Source organism: Anas platyrhynchos, chromosome 20 (assembly GCF_047663525.1).
Source record: "Anas platyrhynchos isolate ZD024472 breed Pekin duck chromosome 20, IASCAAS_PekinDuck_T2T, whole genome shotgun sequence".
Lineage (NCBI taxonomy): Eukaryota > Metazoa > Chordata > Aves > Anseriformes > Anatidae > Anas > Anas platyrhynchos.
The window spans coordinates 1,816,426-1,836,839 of record NC_092606.1 but is presented as its reverse complement, the minus strand read 5'-3'; the positions used below and the strand labels follow the sequence as shown (position 1 = coordinate 1,836,839).

Below are 20,414 nucleotides of genomic sequence, written 5' to 3'. Positions count from 1 at the left end.
AAAGTAGTCATAAAGAAAGTGCAACTTGCCTCATTTCCTCCTGGCAGCCTGTTCATGTGCACGAGCTGGCCCTGATCATCCAACACCAACTCGGTGTATGTTAGTATGTCAGACGGCAGCGGTGGTGTTGGCAGGAATGCATGTTCATTCATCGAATCCCAGAGTTTAATCAAAGACTACAGGATGAAAAGACAAATTTTTGTTGAGAGTATCATCTGCAAACATTTTTATTATTCAATCTACTGTGAATTAGTATTCATGACAATCATCACCCCCATCACCCAGTTTGACTGGCAGTATTCAGTGGACATCGCTTATTTTGGAACTTAAACTATGAAACACAGTTTCACCCAGATTAGCATAATTCAAATTACGTGATTCAGGACAGGACCCAGCAAATCAGATACACAATCAATTCTGAAACTCATTAACTCATTTAATAATGTATGACTCCTATCCAAGGCACTATCACTCCTGCACTGTCCAACCTCCTACAAAGGCTGGATAACAGGGTAGTAAAACAAAGGAACAAACAAGAAATGCAAGACGGTTTACATTTCAACTTCTGCTGTTAGATTTATTAATGAATGGATCTACAGCAACAGCATATAAGGAATCCTGTTTTTTTTTTCAAAGCAGAATCAATCCGTGGTTGCACATACCCTGGGGAACCACTGATAGCCATTCGAGGCCACTCATTTCCCTGCCAAGCAAGGATGGCAACAGACAGAAGCACTCTGCAGGTACAAAACTTTAGCACAAACCAGGAGGCCTTAACAAAGGGCACTTACCTGCCGAAACATCTCAGGAATGTCATAGACGTAGGATGTCCCTAAAGACTGTGCTTGGAATCTCTTGGACTGAAGCAGGTCCTTGGTCACGTACGGGGTATTGATCAGCATCCCATGAAGTGGCCCCTGTTTATCCCCATAGGCCTGGAACATAATCTGCAGCACAAAACACGACCAGTTACGATTTAACCCGCTGGTTCCTTAGACCTATCCCATCTGTATTTTAACAAAAATCATCTGGATATTCCAGACTGATCAGGCTTGTTTCTGTTCTCTACAAATATAATATGTTAATGCTCACAGACCCTGAAACGCCGTGCTTCATCATGCATTACTACCCTTTGGAGACAGTGCTGGACCATAACGGCATGGATCTGAGCATCACTGACTTATTACCGAATCACAGCAGAAAGCAAAGTGAGCAGAGCCACATCCCCACAGAAACAAGCCTGTGACTTAGATGACTTCACATTCACCAGTATTTCCCCTGACACCATATCTGTGCCGATGGATTGTGATAGCTGGGAGCAGAGAGGAGAACTCTGTTATTTATGGAGTCGAACAGCACTGCATCCGTATCTCCACTGACTGATCATGGAAGCTAGGTCAAGACTTGCATATGTCATTTGGCTTGAAGTTTTGATATTATAAGTTTAAAAGATTTTCCCAGAGTAGCAACATGAATTATCAGCTGCCATGCTTCATGGCACTATATATTCCACTCAGCCAGGACTCAGACGGAAATCTATTTCGACTGAGAAATAAACACGAAGAGCACTGCTTAACTGGGACACCACTGTACAAATGCTGCTTAATTGAAACATGTCTGATGGAGGCAACACGATTAGTTTGCTGGGGTTCTTTTGTGTTTTTGTTTTGTTTTTAACAGAGTGGTGATCAGGAAAAAACAGGAAAATATATACAGATAAAAACTGCTCCTAATAAACCTCAGTCATAAAGGGGAAATCTGTCAAAGTTGCTCAGAAAGCTTGAAGGTGTCTTTTTTTTTTTTTTTTACTTCAGTTAATTGAAGTAATTCCTATCAGTAGAATGTTTAAATAGAACTGGTTTAATATCCCCCCCAAAAAATCAAATATTGGAAAAGTTGCTAAACGCTGTACACACACAAGCACAATCTTCTACCCTTAAAAAAGCAGAGAGCTCATCAGAGGCAGAGTTTAAGAGAAAAGGTGACCTTCACAAGTGACTAATGGAACTTGAGGGTCAAGATCAGCTACTAGAGATTATTAAAATGCCCTTTTCTTTCCTCATCTCCACTCAAAAGCAGAAATGAAGCAAAGCATACGGACACTATCTGTTCTAGGATCTCCAGAACTGGACAGGCTGTGCAGCCAGGCAGCTTGCTGGAAAAATTTAAATGGAGAAGAGGGGGAGAAAAGGTGACTCAGCACTCTGCTTTCCACATGAACACTGCCCAAGTGATTTATTCTGTTGCTAGTACTGCATGGCAGGGAGATTATTAGAGAGGGAGATGTAAACATTTCTGTATTTAAATATTTTTCACATATCCTATGGTCCATGCGTTTTAGCATATGCAAGTATTTGAGTTATCCACAATATTCCTGTGCCATGAAAAGCACAAAGACCTGAATAGCCACAACGGTTACAAAAGAGCCTATTATGCTTAATAGAAATGACATAAAGGCACCTTCAACGGTTTTATAGCATCCTACCCAAGTCATTTCCTATACCTTCAGAATTTAGAATAAAGTTCACAGTTTTTCTCTACTTATTCAGGGAAACATATAATAAATAATATTTTGGATTATGACCTGCACGATGAGCATCAACAGTGATTACTTTTCTATTGCTTTTTTGAGCACTCTGCCACAGAGGAAAACAGATATGCAAATACCACAAGGTATACGCAAAACAATTAGAGGACATGCACTTTTACAAAATTAGTACATTTTGCACATCTACATGCCTCTTGCAAGATTATCTTCAGGATACACTCTCCTTTCTATGGCAAAGTTGAATGGCAATTTTATATTACCTGGAAACACAGCAAATCACAGAAGAGCTTTTTCAGGTACACCATGCCCCCCCCCCCCCAAATACTTTGTTCCCGAAACAATGGAGCCATATGGAAGCACACCTGTGCTGTCCTGGAGTCCGTCACTTCTTTGTACAGACTGATGTCCAAGTAGTAGCCTGACTCGTTGGTCAGGAAGAGACGAATGGGAATTGCCTTCCCGGTCGGTGTCAACCTGATGTTGATCTTCAGCTCGGCTTGGAGGACGCGGAGTTTCCACAGGCGACTCCCGTAGCGCATCACCATGCTCCGCACAGATTCTTCAATCTTAAAACACACAAGGAGAACATCCCTCATTTTCAGGACACATCCACCACTTCTGTCCCTCCTCCATCCTGCTGCTCCACGGGGCACACAGCAACAGGAGGGGCACCAGAGCAAAGGAGATCAAAGCTCCAAGCCACAGCACGTGTCCCGGGCTGCTCCTGAACCCCAGTGGCCCGTCCGTTCTCACCCTAACAACCCCTGAGACAGACAGGAGCTCAACTCAAATTCCAGGGACCACCGAGGTACAGGGGCAGCACTGGATTCCCATCCGTTCTGCCTCCTGGCACCTCATACCCCAGCCAAGCACAGCATGCCCACTGCTTCCCCTTCATTGACCTTTCTTCCTGCAAGTATAGCTCACAGCTAAGAACTACAAAATGCAGAAAGTGAAATCCCTGACAAACAGTTATGTAGCACTTATACGCACAATAATCATGTTTCATGGCACATGCGGTACTGTGCTTTAAATCAACAAAGTAATTACTACTTGGAGCTTGGCCTTCTGGTGTTCTATTAAACTTCATAATATACTACTGTTGGCAAATAGTGCATATTAAAAGAAGGCAATTTATAGTCTGCTTTTAACATTCTTTCCAAAAAAAGTCCTTTTTCCACAGCTGCTGAGGAAAAAGCCACGGTATACATTTGCAGGCTTCCTGGCTTCCAGGGGCTGCATATCCCAGGTTCCTCTGAAATGCCTGAGAACTGAAGGCTCTGGATGCCCTGACAGAGCAGTTTTTAAAATGCTATGAAAAAATAAGTACAGTTTCAAACACAAAAAAAAATATTTTTGATAAACTGGTTCTTAATTTAAACAGAGGAAAGTGAGCTACATTGTCCAAAGGACAATTCCTTTTTATAGGAATATTACTGCTAGTTCTAAAATCTCACACTTAATAGTCATTCGTAGATTGGTAGAAAAGCTTTCCTTCTTCTTCACTTTTAAAGAGGTTCCTCACTTGAAATAAGCTAATTGTTTGCCTTAACTAGCTAAAACGAAAGCTATTCTCTCTGCTTTTGAAAAAAAGTTGGTTTAGCAGTTCAACATCAAGACTATTTTTAGTTAGAGACATCCATTAATTATGTGACTCCACTTTCTTTATGTTTTCAGCAGCAAATGGACTTCAGTCTATCATACACTGGAATGTATTTGTTACCAGTATGTACTACAATTAAATGCTGAACTACAAAAATACATTTTTAACATTCTAAAATTTAATTTAAATTCCATTATTAAAAAAAAAAAAAAAAAATCCACCTAAGGTATCTATTTCAATCCATCACATTTAAAAAAGGAAAAAAAAAAAACAAAAACAAAAAACACAGGAGTAGTTCTTGCAAACACTACAGGTATTAAAAGCTCTTTTTACCTAAAAGGCTTGCAAAACTATCCCAACAGACCCAAGGTTAACCCGTGGCATTACTCTGTTTCTTTCCAGTAGTAACATAAACTACTAGCTCTACCCAGAGGCTAGCATAAGAAGACAACAAACAGCCATTTCATTCCGGTGAGTTAAGCCCAAGAAGAACAAACACTTCAGGGCTGGAGAAGAGGCCATACCTTTGATGGGTCCATGATGACAGTAGGCACAAAATTTAAGAAGATGTGATTGCAGTCAGTGCGCACGTTGGTGTTATTAAATGCCACCTCCAGCTCATCCATGGCTTCCAAAAGCAATCGCTCTCCCTCATTTTGCAGATACTCGAAGGAGGCTTCCTGCCAGACATTGTCAACAAATAATTTACTTTCTACTCAAAAAACACAGCCCAAGTAAACAACATTTAAAAAACTGCAGAAGGACCTGACTGAGAAAATAGGCGACATCAGTTTCAGCAGGATGTGCAACCCTCAATCAGAGCAATGACAGGCGCAGAGCCAGTCTCTCTCCCACCCCCTGGATGCACAGACCCAGCCGACCTGCTCAGGTCAGCATAAATACGAACCAGGGCAGGGCAAATTCTTACTGCAGTAGGGCAGGAGGAACACAAGGAAACAACTACTGCCTCAAAACGCAAGGATTGCTGACTGCCCACTTGGGCCAAAGAAATATCTCCCTGAGGCACAGGAATAGCAGGTCTCTGAAGACATGCTCCTGTAGAGCCAGCGTGAGCAAAGAGAGGGCACCCATCTGCAGTGCTCTGTGCATGCGATGTGTTTTCAGGCAGATTTCTGCACCGATTTACAGAGTTTCATAGGCTGTCTTGGAAAGAAAAATTGCATGGGGTGACAAAACTCACCTTGGTAACCAGGTCGGAATGCCTTATGATAGCCCTCACGAAGAACCGGTAGTCTGTCACCTCTGTTCCTACTTCCACTTTCGCTGCTCCCAGGTAGAGGTGCATCTTATGGTTGGCACATGGGATGGCAGTGAGGTCGAAGTTTCGCATCCTGTTCAGCTCCAGCTGGAAAGCCAGAGCTGGCTCCAGATGCCGGTAGATCCTATCTTCTTCAAACTGGAGGCCCCCAGCACATACAGGAAAGAAAGGATGTAAAAGAGGAGGGTGGGTTAACAAGGTGGAATGCTGAGGATGGGGAAATCTAGACAATAACAATAATAAAATTTCATATTTAACCAAAAGGCTAAAAATTCAAAAGAAATTGTTGAAATGCTGGGAGTAGAACACAAACTGCAAGACAGCAAATTCTCAAGCTCATTCTCCCAAGAACTCCTTTTTCACAGAAGGCAGTAATTTTGGTATTGAACCAGCTTCTTAACCTCCCTTGTTACACTGCCAATAAAATCCACAAAACGGAAGCTTCAAGTCAGGCTTCCCAATGTGTGAATTTTTATCCTACATTACCAGAGACTCCTCATTGTTACCGACACCTCTTGCTGTGTGTGGGAAGGAGATGATACCACACCACGCAGTGAGGCTGGGCTGACGTAGCCCCCTCTTAGACTGGCACTGAACAGCCACGGGAGGGAAGGATAGAGTGAATGCTTAGAGAAAAGTTTTAGGATATCCAACCTACCTTATCCCGGGCACGGAACGTGAAGAACTTTGGAAATTCTCTCTGTTTGAAAATAAAAATAATGACGTTAGTCCCCCCAAAGCAAGCCCTTTGATCAGATCTGCAGTAGCACCACAGCAGAGGAGATAACAGAAGTTGTTCCAAGCTACTTTTTCAACATCACCGAGTGGTGGAAAATCAAGTTACCCTCAACAAGGCAGCAGAGGTAGTTTAGACCCATCTTCACTGCCAATACAATAGATGCTACCTGACTGGCTTTTGATTATTCTTCTCAATTGCCAACAGACAGTAAGATGGAACTGACCAGACACGGTAGTGGGAAACTTCTAGTTCTGTGATTATTACAGTTATTGTGGAAATGTTTGGGAGATGCACAATGGTATTAGCACCCTATAATGTAAGCTGATGTACACAAAACAATGATCTGTATTCAATAGCTCTCTTTATGTTTTTACTGCTAGAAATATTATCTTCCCAAGGAAAATAATGAATTGTAATAAAATAACTTTATACTCGTGTATTAAACAGCAGTCTACAAAAATCACACAAATATGATTAGGTTTCTCTGCTGTTCTATTGCACAGATAAAATCCTACCAAATTGCAAAGGGTTTACATCCTTCTGTGGTGCACTGCATGTCTTAGAAGATAACAAGACTACACAGCATCCTTCTACCTATCCCCTCCAGTTCCATCCAAGCAAAGCCCTTCAGTTCTGTGGAATTACTTTCACTGGGTAGAGGAACTTCTACGAATGCTTTGTACCGACACGAGAATACCAGCCATCTATGCTAAAGGTGAGAGGAGAGAGCACACACAACTGGCCAGAACTTATTGAGAAGGTATCTGACCTGAAGAAGAAGGCACCTGACCTGATGTCACATTTTCACTGCCAGTGAAGGACAGCAACCCCAGCTGGACTCAGTGCAACCAGTGAATAATGACAGGATATAAGGCTCCACTGAGCAACACAGCTTTTAAGGCTGGAAGTGACCACCTAGTAAATCATCTTTACCTCCAATAAAAAGCAGTCCCCAGAAAGCCACCTGATAGCTCTCAGCTGAACAAAACAACCTGTGTTTGACTGCAGTGTGCCTTTCAGACTAGCAGGAAAACCTGCCTGAAAGTTCAGGCAACAGGCACAGAGGTGAGGCCGCGAGGATCAGCTGTGCTCTGACCGAACCAGCACGCAGAGGACACTTCATGTTCCTCCTCTCTCTTCCAAATCCCTCCTACCTGTACACCCCCTGCATGCTGCCAATTTCTCCTAACGTCGTCCATGCTCATTCTATCCCTAATGTAATTGCTTTCAAGGCATTTGACTGGTGTTGTGGGCAAATATAATAATTAGATGTGCACACACACAAAAATTCTCGGTGCTCTGGTACCAAAATCCAAAAGAGTGCTCCATTTCCTAGGCAGAAGAATTATACCCCTGCTGTGTTCTAATCAACCAACCATCATCAAGACAATCAAAATAATTTGCCTAAATTAGCCAATCAAGACACCCTGCAAATCGCAGAATGTGAAAAGCTACAACAGAAATCATCATAGTTGATTATTATACTAATAATCACGTTAAAAACCTAATGAGATGAGGAAATTGGAAGCTTGCTGGAGCAACTCTCTATTACCTCAACATGCTGGGAACTAATTATATAGACTGTAATTAAAACAAAAACAAACCCTAGCCCAGGCCCTAGCTAAGTTAATAGTTGGTCCAGTAATAAGTGGAATAGAATAGGAGATAGTAATAAAGACTGACACTCACTAAGGACCCCAGAGGTACTCCAGGAACTTTGCAAACAGCCGACACACCACGGCGTGTCCTCTGCCTGAGGAGCCAGGAGCATCCTGACAGCGCCTGGCACCACGCGGCAGCTCAGGGCAAAGAGATCTGACTCGGGTAAAGTCTGATGGCTGATACGTGCTACAGAGCTTATTCACAGTTTGTATTATCCACATATCAATTCAGTTCTCTGAAACTTCCTTTTTTCCCATCTCAGGTTGGCGTTTCTGGCTTAGGGTCCCACCACTTCTCCAAGGAGGCCAGTTTCCTCCCCAAGCTGCTCATCAATACCCATCTGCATCTGCACCATGGCCAGGGACTCCCACGCAGTGACACGCTGGCTAAACCAGGTTCGTTAAGCACAGGAAGAATTTCTTGCACTTTCAAGACTCCTTACAACCTCCAGAGTTGTAAAGCAGGTACAGAGGGGATAAAAACCCTGTTTATGCTTTACCCTGCCACCTTGAAAACAGGGCCAAACCAACCCCCATCGATGCCAAACCCAGGGGAAAGAAGTAATTCATAGCAGCAAAAGCACCAGATGTATTCCCCTGCACTAAGTCATTATGCAAAATTTAGCAAGTCACTTCAATCACTCCTCTGAGCTATTTTAAAATCAGTAAGAAGACTAAGGAAATCACCACGCTAGGTACGAAATACAAATTTTTCTAATTACATTTTCGAATACAGAACAATATTGAAACAATGAAGATCTTTACCAATGTGTCAGTCATGGGGTTAGTCAGATAATGAGAGACACTTCAGCATGTGAGTGGCCCACTGACTGCAAGAGGCCCACTCCTGCATTTAAACACTTCACTTAACTCTGACACCAGTGTTGCCATCAAATGCCTGACTAAGAAACAAACGAGAAGCCCAGAGTCACTTACGTGTCTCTTGGCCTCAGACCAAGAATACCACCATGTTCTAGACCCTTTTTTTACTTACATGAAATCTCTGATCCACCTCACAGTTGACCTGTTTCCTGAAGTCCTTACAAGCGAAACACACAAACACAGGAAGAAAAAAAAAAAAAAAGAAACAAAAAAGCAGAAGAAAGCTAGCAATTAGAATGAAAATCAAAAATGAATTAATTCAAGAATACAAGAGGTGCCAAGATTGTTTACAATTGTAAATTAATTTTCTTAAGCAAATTCATCAAAACAATTTCAAATTTTAGAGAACAAAACCAGTGAAGTCAGAACTAAGTATAGTTAACAAAGTATTTAATTTATGAAAAATACAACAAACGGTGGTGCCATTATGAGCCAGTAACCAGAGTGCTGAGCAGCATGAGGGATACGACAATACCTTTTGTGCTACAAGAAAAGTCAGTCTCCGAATCCCGTGTTCAATCAGGACCGATTTCTGCAAAAGGGCAAAGAAGGAAGGGAGACTGAGATCAACAGAAAGGAACATAGCAAAAACACATGAAAGTTTTCTGTAAACTACAGAAGCTCTACAGATCCTTCTGCATCTCTGCTGTTAAGTTTTCAGTCCATTTTGGTCTACTCATAGCTACAATTCCTCACCTGATGATTGCGTGGCAGCACACACAAGTAAATATATCAAAGCTGAAGAGCTAAGTAACCAAATTACAAAGACAAAGTCTTCCAGCTGATCCTTGCTAACAAGTTATGCAGAAGAGTTAGTTGCAAGTCTTGCAGGACATCCTCTCATTCATTTGCCAAAGTTGTTGCTTTTTTTCTGCAAAGATTACTTTCTGAAGAGAGCACAAGGTAAGGCCATGGGGAATGATAGCAACTGACCCAAGAAAGCACGGACCACATACTTGACTTTGGCACAAACAGCACACCAACAACCCTGACCAAAGGACGGATGTGTCAGTATTACAAAGGTGATGAACTGTAAGTTTTATGTAGTTTACAGATCTACCAGCGAATGCCCATTCTGGTTACTTCTTGAACAAATTCCATACGGCCACATTTCAAATGAACGGTGCCATCAGTATTTGCCACATCACTGCTCTTTTCTAAATGTTAAAAATGGTAGTTTTGCCCCTCTTTGTAAAACTTTTTCCTTTCTCCTCCTTTTTGCAATTGAAAACCAAAAGAAATAGAAAAGAAGAAGAACAAAAAAGAAGCAAGAGCTCAGCCAGACCAGGAACAAAACAACCCCTTTCGGCACAGACTGAAATGTTTTACTAAGGTTAAGCCCTTTGAAAATGAGCATCAGTGCCGATATTCATGGCAAGAGGAAGAAAATAACTTTAATAATGCCATGATTTAAAAAGCAAAAATTGTTATTGCTTTTAAAATTCCACAAGTGGCAGACAATAACAGCATAGCAACAGGATTCTGATTACATCGTAATAATGTGGGTCTCACAGCAAGTCCACAGCTATTACAGAGCGATTAGCCATCAGCACCTGGAGAAACTCCATTTACACTGACTGCCTCAATCTCCTCCACAAGTCATTTACAAGTATATGATCCTAATTTCTATTAAAAAAAACACACACAACATGCTGGGACTAGAAGATTATTTGGACAATTTGGATCAACCTATTTGATAGTTTAATGTGTTTTGGAATATTTTTTTTATTCCTTTCCTTTTATCCCCTCCCATAAAACGCCTGGAGCATGATCAAGCAGATGAAAAGCAGAACTAGTTTTAATTTTTATATTTGATTATTTTCTTTGCTTAAAGAGACAGGAAGCTGCTGAAGCTGAGTAGAAACAAGTCCCATTTTGGAACACCTCCTTTCTGCAGATGTATTACCCCCTCCCACAATGGGAAGTGAAGTTAGGAAAAAGCCTCTCAGTGCTCCCAGAGCCGTTGCAGGTGCCGTGGGTGCAGCAGGTCCCACTGCCTGGTGTGCTATTCATACCAACAAGCTCTGAGTTCTTTGTACCAGCGAGGAAAAGCAAGTGAAGGCAGGCACTAGAGGGCAGAGTGGACACAGAGGCTGTCCCCAGCACAGGCTTCCTCACAAGTGACCACAGCACTAACTCTTGGTACTCGCAAGGGAACCCCATGCTTTTATGAAGGAGCAACAAAACATACCAAATCAACTCCACCTTGTGAGAGAAACACCACCTGATGCATTTAAATCCTTTAAGGTCCCTTAGCCTATCACAAATTAAAAGGGAAAAAGTCCTGAGCTGATGGATTAGAATGGAACATTAAGAACAGCAAAGAGAAACAAAGCTTGTTGGGTGTTTTTTCATGGCCTACCCTGGAGGCTTCAGATGGGTGTAGCTACATCCAGTCAAATAAGTGGTAAGATTTTAGATGGGAATTAAGAAATTAAGAACGTAACTGCTATATTTATTTATTCACTTTGGAAAAAAGTATCTGAGGAGAATGCTGACTTTTCCCAAAGCAGAGCGAGCTGTCCTGTGCAGTTAGGTGTTCTGGAGAGAGAGAATTGAGGGGACTTACCTTGCTCTGTGTGAACTCCCTGAACATGGCTGCCAGCCCATCATCATCAACATCGCTGTCAGTTTTAATAGCAACATTAAGAATGTGAATGGGCTCCTCACGGGCGGCCTGCAATTTAAAGAAAATACCCTCCATAAATAAATTGTTAACAGCATAACAAGTAGGCATTGTCAAAAGAGGCTCCTCAAACACAACTCTAAAACATGGGTCCCATAGGAAAGGAACGACTTCAGCAGAGCTTGCTCTAAAGTCAGAAAAAATACGAGGGAACATCCTTGACCAAGCAGCCTCACGGATTCATAATTTCACAGCAGTAAGTGTTAACGTCCACAAACAGCAGCTTCAGAGGATCCAATTCTGATGGTCACATCTGACTTGGCAAACTCAAGTGTGCTTCATTTGGATGCAAAAAGAATGCAGGGTCAGGGCCTCTCTTTATGAGATGCAGTACAGGCAGGGCATAAGAGGACTTCGGCATCTCGAAAGGTAATGAAATTAGGCAAATTCAAAGTGTAAGAGCAAAACATTGTGTGTTTTCCTATCTACTATAAAATGAAATAATGTGGAAGCATCAATTACATTCAAGCTTCAAGAAATGACAAATTCAGTATTCAAGATCTTGCAGTTAACTCTGAAAAACTGAATACGAACAGGAAATTTTCCTTGGTGAGGTGAGGGGGAGGTAAAGAGACAGACATTGCGGCTGACAGTAATATTCTCAAATAAGGCTACAGTATTTATACACATCAAGAGCAATGGGTAAGTTTTAAACTGAGCCCTGTTTTGAACACAGACGGCATTCCAGCAGAGCTTCCAGCTGCTGGGAGGCAGGACGGAGCAGTAGAGCAGCTACCTGTGTCACTAAGGACAGCACTTCTTCTGTCACCAAGGATTTAAAACCATCTGCTTCCTCTGCACCTGCTCTCCGCATCAGTGCAGAAATTGTAGGGGGTTCACTCTCCTTTTCCTCCTAAAAACAGTTCTAAGAGGCAGAGGAGTAGGAAGAATCCGAATGTAAAGTGACTAGGAAGAGTGTAAGACAGAAAACACAGCAAGTCAGACAAAGTAAAGGCTGCAGCACATGTAGTTCAGTACAGCAAGCCACAGAGAAGGCCTGGAGACCTACTCGTGGCCTAAACTCTCAGTAACACTGCCACAGAGCCAGGAATTCTGCTGAGGTTAAAAGCAACACTCTGAATTTACATGGAGAATAAGAAATGTGGATGTAGCTTTAGAACAGAGTCAGGAAATGGCCACCTACTTTTATTCACCTGCTGTGAACAAGCAAACAAATCACATACATAAATACATAAAGCTCTTAACTCCTGCTTCCAGCACTCCAACAAGTGAAAAGTATCTCGCCTGCAGTCATTGCAGCATTCTGCACGCCGTCCATTTCCAAACCGAGAGCAACCTCAAGAGAGAAAAAATACTGTACCTTGTCTTCATCATACAAGGAAGCATGGCCAGCTTCAGGGAAGGTTGGGCTCTGGGGAGGAGAGTCGCAGAAACAACTCATCACTTCATCAAAGATTCTGAAATACACCAGAGAAGTATTAGTCACAAACACACTGCTGCTGGCTCACTGCAAGCATACGGCACTAAAATCCACAAATCACACAGGTAAGGGGGGAGGGAGGGGAAAGTACTCCTTCTTTTTGCAGGACTGAAACTCAAACGATGAGGAGGCAGTACCTCCTCCACCCCTCAAACAAAAGCAGAGCCTAGATCTTCAAACACTCGTCACATCGCCACAGATCGTATGGTTGCAAGCACTCCTGACTGCTAGGAGCTCTGCTGTTTGGTTGGTTTTGTTTTTTTGCCTACCCCTAAGAGGTTGAAAGCATAAAGGAGCCATCCTCCCACATATATATGCATGACCAAAAGCCCTGGAAATCAGCATGTTTGCAAATGGTCTCCAGTCAGCAGAAATTCAAGATGCTGATCCTTCCGGCTGCAAAGTGCTCTCCCAGCAGCCTGAAACTTTGAGTTATCTCATGGAGACAGACCAGGGCATCCAAACAGACAACGACCCGACACGCCAAAAGCTTAACAAACGAGCTTGGGACCACTTCAAAGCCAACTCTAGACAGTGAAAAAGGTTTTGCTCGGTTCCCTTTGGGCCCGCCTAGGAAGCTGGTGACACAAAGAGCCGTCCCCCTTCCCCACGTACCTGACAAAATCTTCAAAGGTGCGGAAGGAGACCATTCCACCCATCCGCTGGCACGGTGGGGTGAAGGAGTTGTCCAGCAGCACGTCACTCACGCTGGCGACGTGGACCATCCCGTAGTGGTTGAGGTTGGAAGAGAAGGACATTCTAAACGGCAATGCAAGAAGGTGACAGTCAGTGGCAGAGGAAAAACATCTGAGCACGTTCGTTTGCTTTGGCCACTTAATTGTGGCTGCTTATCCCGTGTAACTGTGGCAGGGTTTGTCAGATTCCCAGCACGCCAGACCTGCTGGGCTGCCTTCTCCTGCGGCCCTGCAGTGCTGGCGTGTGTCTGGTGCCATGGATGCTCTTACCTGGACGTCCTCCCAGACGTACAGGAACAGGAAAAGGTGGGAAATAATGTTACAAACCTTTGGAACAAGTGCTTCTCAAGGGAGTTTATTGATGACAGGTGAATTACGACTGCAAAGCTGAATGCATTTTTCCTCCTATATGTGCAGATTTTGCTTTACGTGTGGAATACTGAACTAAGCAAGAAGGATTTTTGACACTTCAAAGCTTTAGTGCATCTTTACAAATTAGGTCGAAGTGCACTAAGCTGTATTTGCTTATTGCTTCCACCATTTTTCTAGCCATGCTACAATTTATGCTCCTCAGATGCAGTGTGGCGCACTAAAATCCTATTTTAAAAAAATTTAAAAATCCTCTCTAAAATCCTATACTTGAAGCAGGATTTTCTAGAGTCTCACCCTAGTACTCCTACCCTAAATAAGGTCCTATTAGGGTGTTTTCCAGTTTCCAAAGTAATGTGCTCTTCCCTCTGGTTTAACATAGACTTTGAAAATACTGCAACCCTTTTATTTTGCTTGGTTTTGATGGCTAAAAGGTAGCAGCTTTTAAATACGAGCAGCTGGCCACAGAACACATCTATTTTATGGAGCAAGGCAGAGCTCCTAACCCAGTGCCCTCCAGGTAAGTCTCTTACTGTTCTGATACTCATGCCTGTAGGGCTGCTACCCAAGCACTGCGATGCACCACAGCTACCACACCGCTCGCACAGGACCTGTTCCTTAGCTAAGTGAGGACTGGGACAACCTACTCAAAGGCAGAGGAGGGCACGAAGTGAGAGTGGCTTCCTTCTCTTTACACAGCTCCCTGCCACGGTCAGCTCCTTCCCTGGGAGAGGGCAAGGTCCTGGGTGGACTGAAGTATCGCCGACCTCTCCTACACTTCAGTGGCTCTGGCAGCAAACACCTGCTGTGAAATAATTTGTGCTGTTCTGGGTATTTTTATTTGTTTTCCTTACAGACCCACAACAGCATGGTCTAGCCGAGCAGAGGCAGCTCCTCACGCAGCCCGCACAAGGCGAGCTGCAGCTAACCGGGCACCCTTCCTCTGCCTACTGGAGCTGAGTTCTGCCTTCTCTGTAGTAAGGGGCAATAATTATTTCTAATTTCTGAACTGGGCTCTCCAGACTCATCTGAATTCACGGAGGGGCCTACTTCAAACGCTCCCTGCAGCACGGTGAGACTTCCAGGCTTGCTGTGAGAGGAGAGCCGAGCTGGCTCACGGCAGCGCCGTGCGGCACAGAGCTGCTCCTGCCCTTGCTGCCTTCTCCCCAGGGCGCAGGAAGATGTTACCAAAGTCAGCCTTCAGCCTCCCCAGCTGGTGCCACAGTAGGCAGAAGGTAACAGGAAGGCATCAGGGCACTGATTCGGCACAGCACCTGCTTGATTTACAGCTCCTGAAGACACAAGGTGCTCATCTGCTGCGCTGCGCAGCCGCCAGCGGCATGGCAGGGCCCGCTCGTGCTGGTTGTGGCACTGCGGTCAGCACAGACCCAGCACCAAACCTCTGTTTGGACTGCTGACACTGCTTTTCCTGCCTTTATTAAGTCTTTTTTCCTTTCATATAGAGCAAAGCAGTGTGACATGGCCCTAAGTCTACTGTTAGCAGTCTAAAGTATCATCGGTGTGATTAATAGCTCTCCGTGGTTAAAGTCACTCCGTGTTTTCGTAATTTATCTCTGATTAAGACCCATGAGACTTTCAAGCCCATTTTTACTATTTTACCCTAAATAGGCTTGTAAGCTGTAATAAATAATAGGTATTCATGTTTTGAAAGAGAAACATTTTTCAGGACATGCCTTGGTGTACATTTCTTACAACTAATACAAAAAATATCACAGAACAGTAACTAAACAGAAAGACAGCAGACATTTTTCATGTATTATTTAAAACAAGAAATACTTTCCAACTGAGACATGGGAGGAAAAATTAGCATCCAAAACACAACAAAACATGCTGTCAGCTGTTTGAGATGTAGATTCATCTATGGCATGAGAGAGGTGAGACAGCCTCGACAAATTCTAAGCTAGTTGCAAGAAACCAGAGCAGCAACAGGTATGCTACCAGCTAGAAGCAAACCCCTCTTTCACTGGGACACCCTACCAGAGGGTCAGCAGCTGGGAATCCACTTCCAAACAGGAGAGACCCAAAAAAGAGCTGTGTATCGTACTGCAGGTGAACCAAGTCACCTGGCAAATTTAATTGGAAAGATTGCTGCATGCAAAGCTGCTTTTAAAGGGTAAAGGAAAGCTGAAAACATGTTTTAAACAAAGGGAGAGGAAAAGGGAAGGAAAAAAGAGTTATGTTTGAGAGCTTCCCAAGTGAAGAGAAGGGTACTAAAACAAAACATGTTAAAACAGTAAGTATTAGGCTATTTGTTCTAGTCTTTCTTTTCAAATTTTAAAAGATGACGAGTACCATACCTGTTTAGCGTGGGGATGTTCCCTCTGTAATCAAACAACCACAGTTAGTTACAGATTGGTTAGTGAAAGCCATCATCAAGAACTATCATCGAGCTGATACACAGCCCAGCAACAAGTTTACAGTTTACTGAACCCAAATTTGTCATCAACCAGCAGGTATTCGGCAGGACTCCCTGTCACTGACCCTGAGAAGGCACCCACCACCTGACCTCGCCTGCCATGGGGAGAAGCACAGGCCATGCACGTGCCATGCAGATAATACATACCAGGAACTGGGGTTGCAAGGCACCTGCACCTCTACAGCATCTCTTTGACTGCACCACCTTCCAGCCCTGTGCGTACACCACGTGAGCTCCCCAAGCAGGACCAGGCGGGGAGCCTGCCCCCCCTGGCAGAAGAGCAGCGCAGATGCAAGAGGTGACAGCAGTCCGTGGGAACACCAGGTCCAGAAAACGAAGCCAAATCCTCCTTGCCAAACCACCACATCAAGCAGCAGCCCCCACGGTGGCTCCCACAACAACGCGGTACCAAAGCAAACGCACACAGACACACCACGTGGCGCTTGGCATCCTCAGCGTCCGAGGCCTTGAGCACCAGAAAGAACAAGCAGAACTTGAGGCTAACTTTAGGAAAAATTTCACGTTCCTTTTTTTAAGGTCAGTCCAAACCCCTTCAGATGATTGCATGAAGACGGGGGCTGAGCGATGCACACAGGGAAGGAGGTGAGGGGCACAACAGCACGAGGACGGCGCAGGCTGGCCATGCTGGCTACACACACAGCAGCACAAGGTAGCACGTCACTCCATGCAAGATGCAGAGATTGCTGCCATCTGGCATTCAAATTAGTAAAAATTAAACTGAAAAAACACACATGCACACGGGAGGCTTGTGCAGAGATTAGCAAACACGAAGGGATTGAAAGCAAAGCTTCAGGGAGTGTGCAACTGGACATTGGTCCTGCCCTGCAGAAACCTGTGGGAGAACAAACCTCCCACCTTCTGAACACCCTTCAAAAAGGCAGAACCCCAAGGTACTGGGCATGAGGTCCTAGTGTGCAGTGACCAGTGTATTTCCACGGTCACGGTCCTAAATACACTGCCTGTATCACAACCTGGTTTTGTCACGGGAGAGTCGTGTTCACTGTGGGGTTGTGTGTTTGGTGCATTGCTCACGGGGGAACAAATTCCCGTGATTTCCTTAAGCCATACAGGAGAAAGCACAAACTGGGCTGAAAACTTACCTATTTGAGGGTAAATAACAAAATTATTTAATTTCATTTGGAGCTGGGGGGAGAGACACTGTGCTGAAGAGCCTATTGTTAAGACTGAAAGGGACAGGGCCTCAGGGGTGGAGATTTATTTATTTATTATCCTGGTAAAGGGTGGGAAAGCTGCATGTGATCTACTCCAGCTGGAAAAAATAGTCTGGAGAGGACTGGCAGCTCCTACACCTGGTGCAGCAGTCCCTGGAATGCTTTCAGAAAAGCTAAAAAAAAAATAAAAAATGAATAAAAAAACAAACAGCATTTTTGTCTCAAAATGAATGCCCTGCAGCCTTGCTCGAGGAACTGCTCTCGAGCCACTCAGGATAGAGGTGAAGAGGTTCTGGTGAGAATTGCAGTGATGAAAAGAGACAAGGCAGGGGCAGAGGTGTGGGCAGGATGCAGAGCAGTGCCCTGGCTGGGTCACGCAGCCTCCTCAGCCCCCAGAGCTGGGTGTCTCCTGCCACCGAGATGTGCTAGGAGGCAAGGGGCTGCTGCTGGCAGCCTTGTGGAAAGGCTTCGCAGTCCCCTGGCCGAGCTACACCTCGGCAGCTCCAGCAAATAAAAGCAGAGCTGCGAACCAGCCCGCGCTGCCCTGCGGCAGGGCCACCCCGGGAGCAGCAGCAGGTCTGGGGGCTGAGCAAGCACAGCCCACGGTGAAGCCCCAGCAGCGCTCCCACCCCCAGCACACACAGCTGATGGCAGGACCAGAAGCCTTTCCAGCACCCCAGCCCCAATCCTGCTCCCTTCTCTTCTTTACAAAGGCCCTCGTGCAGCAGGGAAGCTCACTGGGGACGTGCTCCGCACTGCATGCTCCAGGTTGCAGCCACTGTGCCCAGGCAAACAAACAAAAGCCCCCTCGGCTCCTTCCCACCCCTCCTGCTTGAACCCACAGCCGTTTCCCCTGGCCACCCCCCACTTTTTTTCCCCTTAACCAAGGGAGCTCCCCTCTGGACACGGCAGCGCATGCAAAGCACCGCGGGCGCAGCGAGCTGTGGCCGAGCGCAGCGCAGGGCAGGGCTTTGAAATCAGGCAGCAAAGCAGAACCAGCAGAGGTCGGCTGAATAACCCACTTGTAGTTATTACCAGCGGTACCACAGGAGAAAGAGCAATTCCACTGGCTGTGACCAGTGGCGTTCCTCTTATGTTCCTTCATTTCTGTAGAAGAATCTAAACAGAAGGCTGCGAAACGTGCCTCGAACCATTCATTTTGATTGGGTTTTTCCTCTCCCTCTTTCTTTCCTTATTCTTCTGCTCCCTCTGTGATTCAGCCAAGCTGAATCCGCTCCTGAAGTCCAATTTGCATAAAATTATCATCGTTCCATTCAGTTTGCTGCCCCTTCCACAGCCCCTTCTTTGCTCTGCTGGAAGATTTTGCCCTTTCCGAAGCAGACAAGCCAAGGGAGCTGCAGCACATTACTGCTGCCTGCTGTCTAATTAACATCAAACCCTCAGCACGAGCTGCGGGGATTTACAGGTGGCCTGGAATCATTTTCCCCTCCTCCCTCTGATATCAGCCTCCCGCAACAAGGAGGGGACCTGGGGCTACCTACTGATAGGCTTCCAGTCGTGTGCTCGGGTCTCCAGGCTCCTGCAGCCAGAGCCCGAAGCAGGGCGGCTGCTTCGGTGCTGGGAAGCCCAAGGGTGCTGCAGGAAGCTCTTGTAGCATCTCTCTTAGTCCACGGGAAATTATTTCATTTGGTCAGAAATCCCAATTTTCTATCGTTATAACAACCTAACGAGGAAGGCACCTACAAGCACTGCTCTAAGTGTAATCAAGTTCTGGTTTCTGGGTATTCTGTAAAATGCACTGTTTGGAAACAGCAGAACGAAATTTGGCTTTCAGCCTTCAAAATGGTTTCAAGCTGAACGCTAAGGCAGAGGCTGACAAAAAGGAACAACCAAAGTACTCCATAGATGATAAAACATCAAGAGACAGCCAGGGAGAAGTCATGCACCACTCTTAAGCCTTGAAATCAGCAACAGCAAAGTCCAGGTAGGGTGTCAACAAACATCCACAAGCACAGGAAGAGGAGGTATCGGGCAAAAACAAGCACGAGATAGTTGAGACATTTAAACTGAGACCCTTGGAAATACCAGGCAGCTACTGACTAGACCTAAATTCCACCCTCAGAGCATCAAGGACAGCAGAACGCAGTCCCAAGAAGGAATTCAGCCTGGACCAACCTAAGGCACTTGCCCACATGCCCCTGTTTGCTGAGCCGTTTGCATTCCCAGCTCCAAATTCGGGGTAACTGGACAATCTGTCTATCAAGTTTTGAAAGTAAAACTTGCTTTAAAGCTAAGTAAGACGATTATCAAATTTTAAAGGCTTTGGTGGCTTGGAGCATATCCAGAGAGAACCTGTGCTGCTAAAACTTCCCTTCACCTCCACCTCCCAGGGATATGTCCTGGTTTGAGGTGCCCCGCACACCCCAGGGCCAAATGTGGCAGCAGGGGACAAAGCACGGCACGGGCTCAGTGCACAGAGGGATCGGGAAGGCAAGGGTAAGGCATCGGAGTGAACAAAAGAGCCTGGGCTGCTCTTCAGTTTCATTTGGGGCTGAACACAGGCGGGAGGCAGAGCCCTCTGTTATCGTTGCCATCCCCCAAAATAGACACATCCAGCATTTTTATGTCACTCTTGTCAGCAATTGCCTCAGCGTGTGACAGAGCGGCGTGCTTTGCTGGAACAAATCTTCCTGAGCTCTTCCCTCCTGGTCCCCCAGCACAGCTGCTGCTAGGGAAGGGAAGATCAAGAGAGCAGCTGCGCAGCCTGGCCGGGGGAAGGCAGCGAGCTGGAGAAAAGGGGATGCTTCAGGAGGAGCAGTGCAGCAGCACGATGCTGCAGCAGGCTCCAAAAACTACCCACAGTGGACAATGTCCCAGTTCAATTTAAACCTTACAGCCTCAGCCATAAGAAAGGCTGTTT

At 45.1% G+C, this 20,414-nt stretch overlaps 1 protein-coding gene across 14 annotated transcripts in view; it reads right to left on the bottom strand.

The window, feature by feature from the left end:
- Positions 1 to 20,414, bottom strand: part of ACACA (acetyl-CoA carboxylase alpha) — a 125,995-nt gene that overhangs the window by 50,345 nt on the left and 55,236 nt on the right. For 10 of the 14 annotated variants that reach the window (XM_038165892.2, XM_038165891.2, XM_038165896.2 and 7 more), the window contains 12 exons: positions 16,222 to 16,245; positions 13,455 to 13,598; positions 12,720 to 12,816; positions 11,282 to 11,389; positions 9,188 to 9,244; positions 8,825 to 8,869; positions 6,089 to 6,130; positions 5,353 to 5,568; positions 4,676 to 4,831; positions 2,911 to 3,114; positions 792 to 947; positions 30 to 176 (listed from right to left, as the gene is read on the bottom strand). In XM_038165892.2, coding sequence (XP_038021820.1) covers positions 30 to 176; positions 792 to 947; positions 2,911 to 3,114; positions 4,676 to 4,831; positions 5,353 to 5,568; positions 6,089 to 6,130; positions 8,825 to 8,869; positions 9,188 to 9,244; positions 11,282 to 11,389; positions 12,720 to 12,816; positions 13,455 to 13,598; positions 16,222 to 16,245 — 1,396 coding nt within the window. The remainder of the gene's footprint in view (positions 1 to 29; positions 177 to 791; positions 948 to 2,910; positions 3,115 to 4,675; positions 4,832 to 5,352; positions 5,569 to 6,088; positions 6,131 to 8,824; positions 8,870 to 9,187; positions 9,245 to 11,281; positions 11,390 to 12,719; positions 12,817 to 13,454; positions 13,599 to 16,221; positions 16,246 to 20,414) is intronic. The other 4 variants (XM_038165888.2, XM_072025938.1, XM_038165889.2 and 1 more) reach the window with 3 other exon arrangements.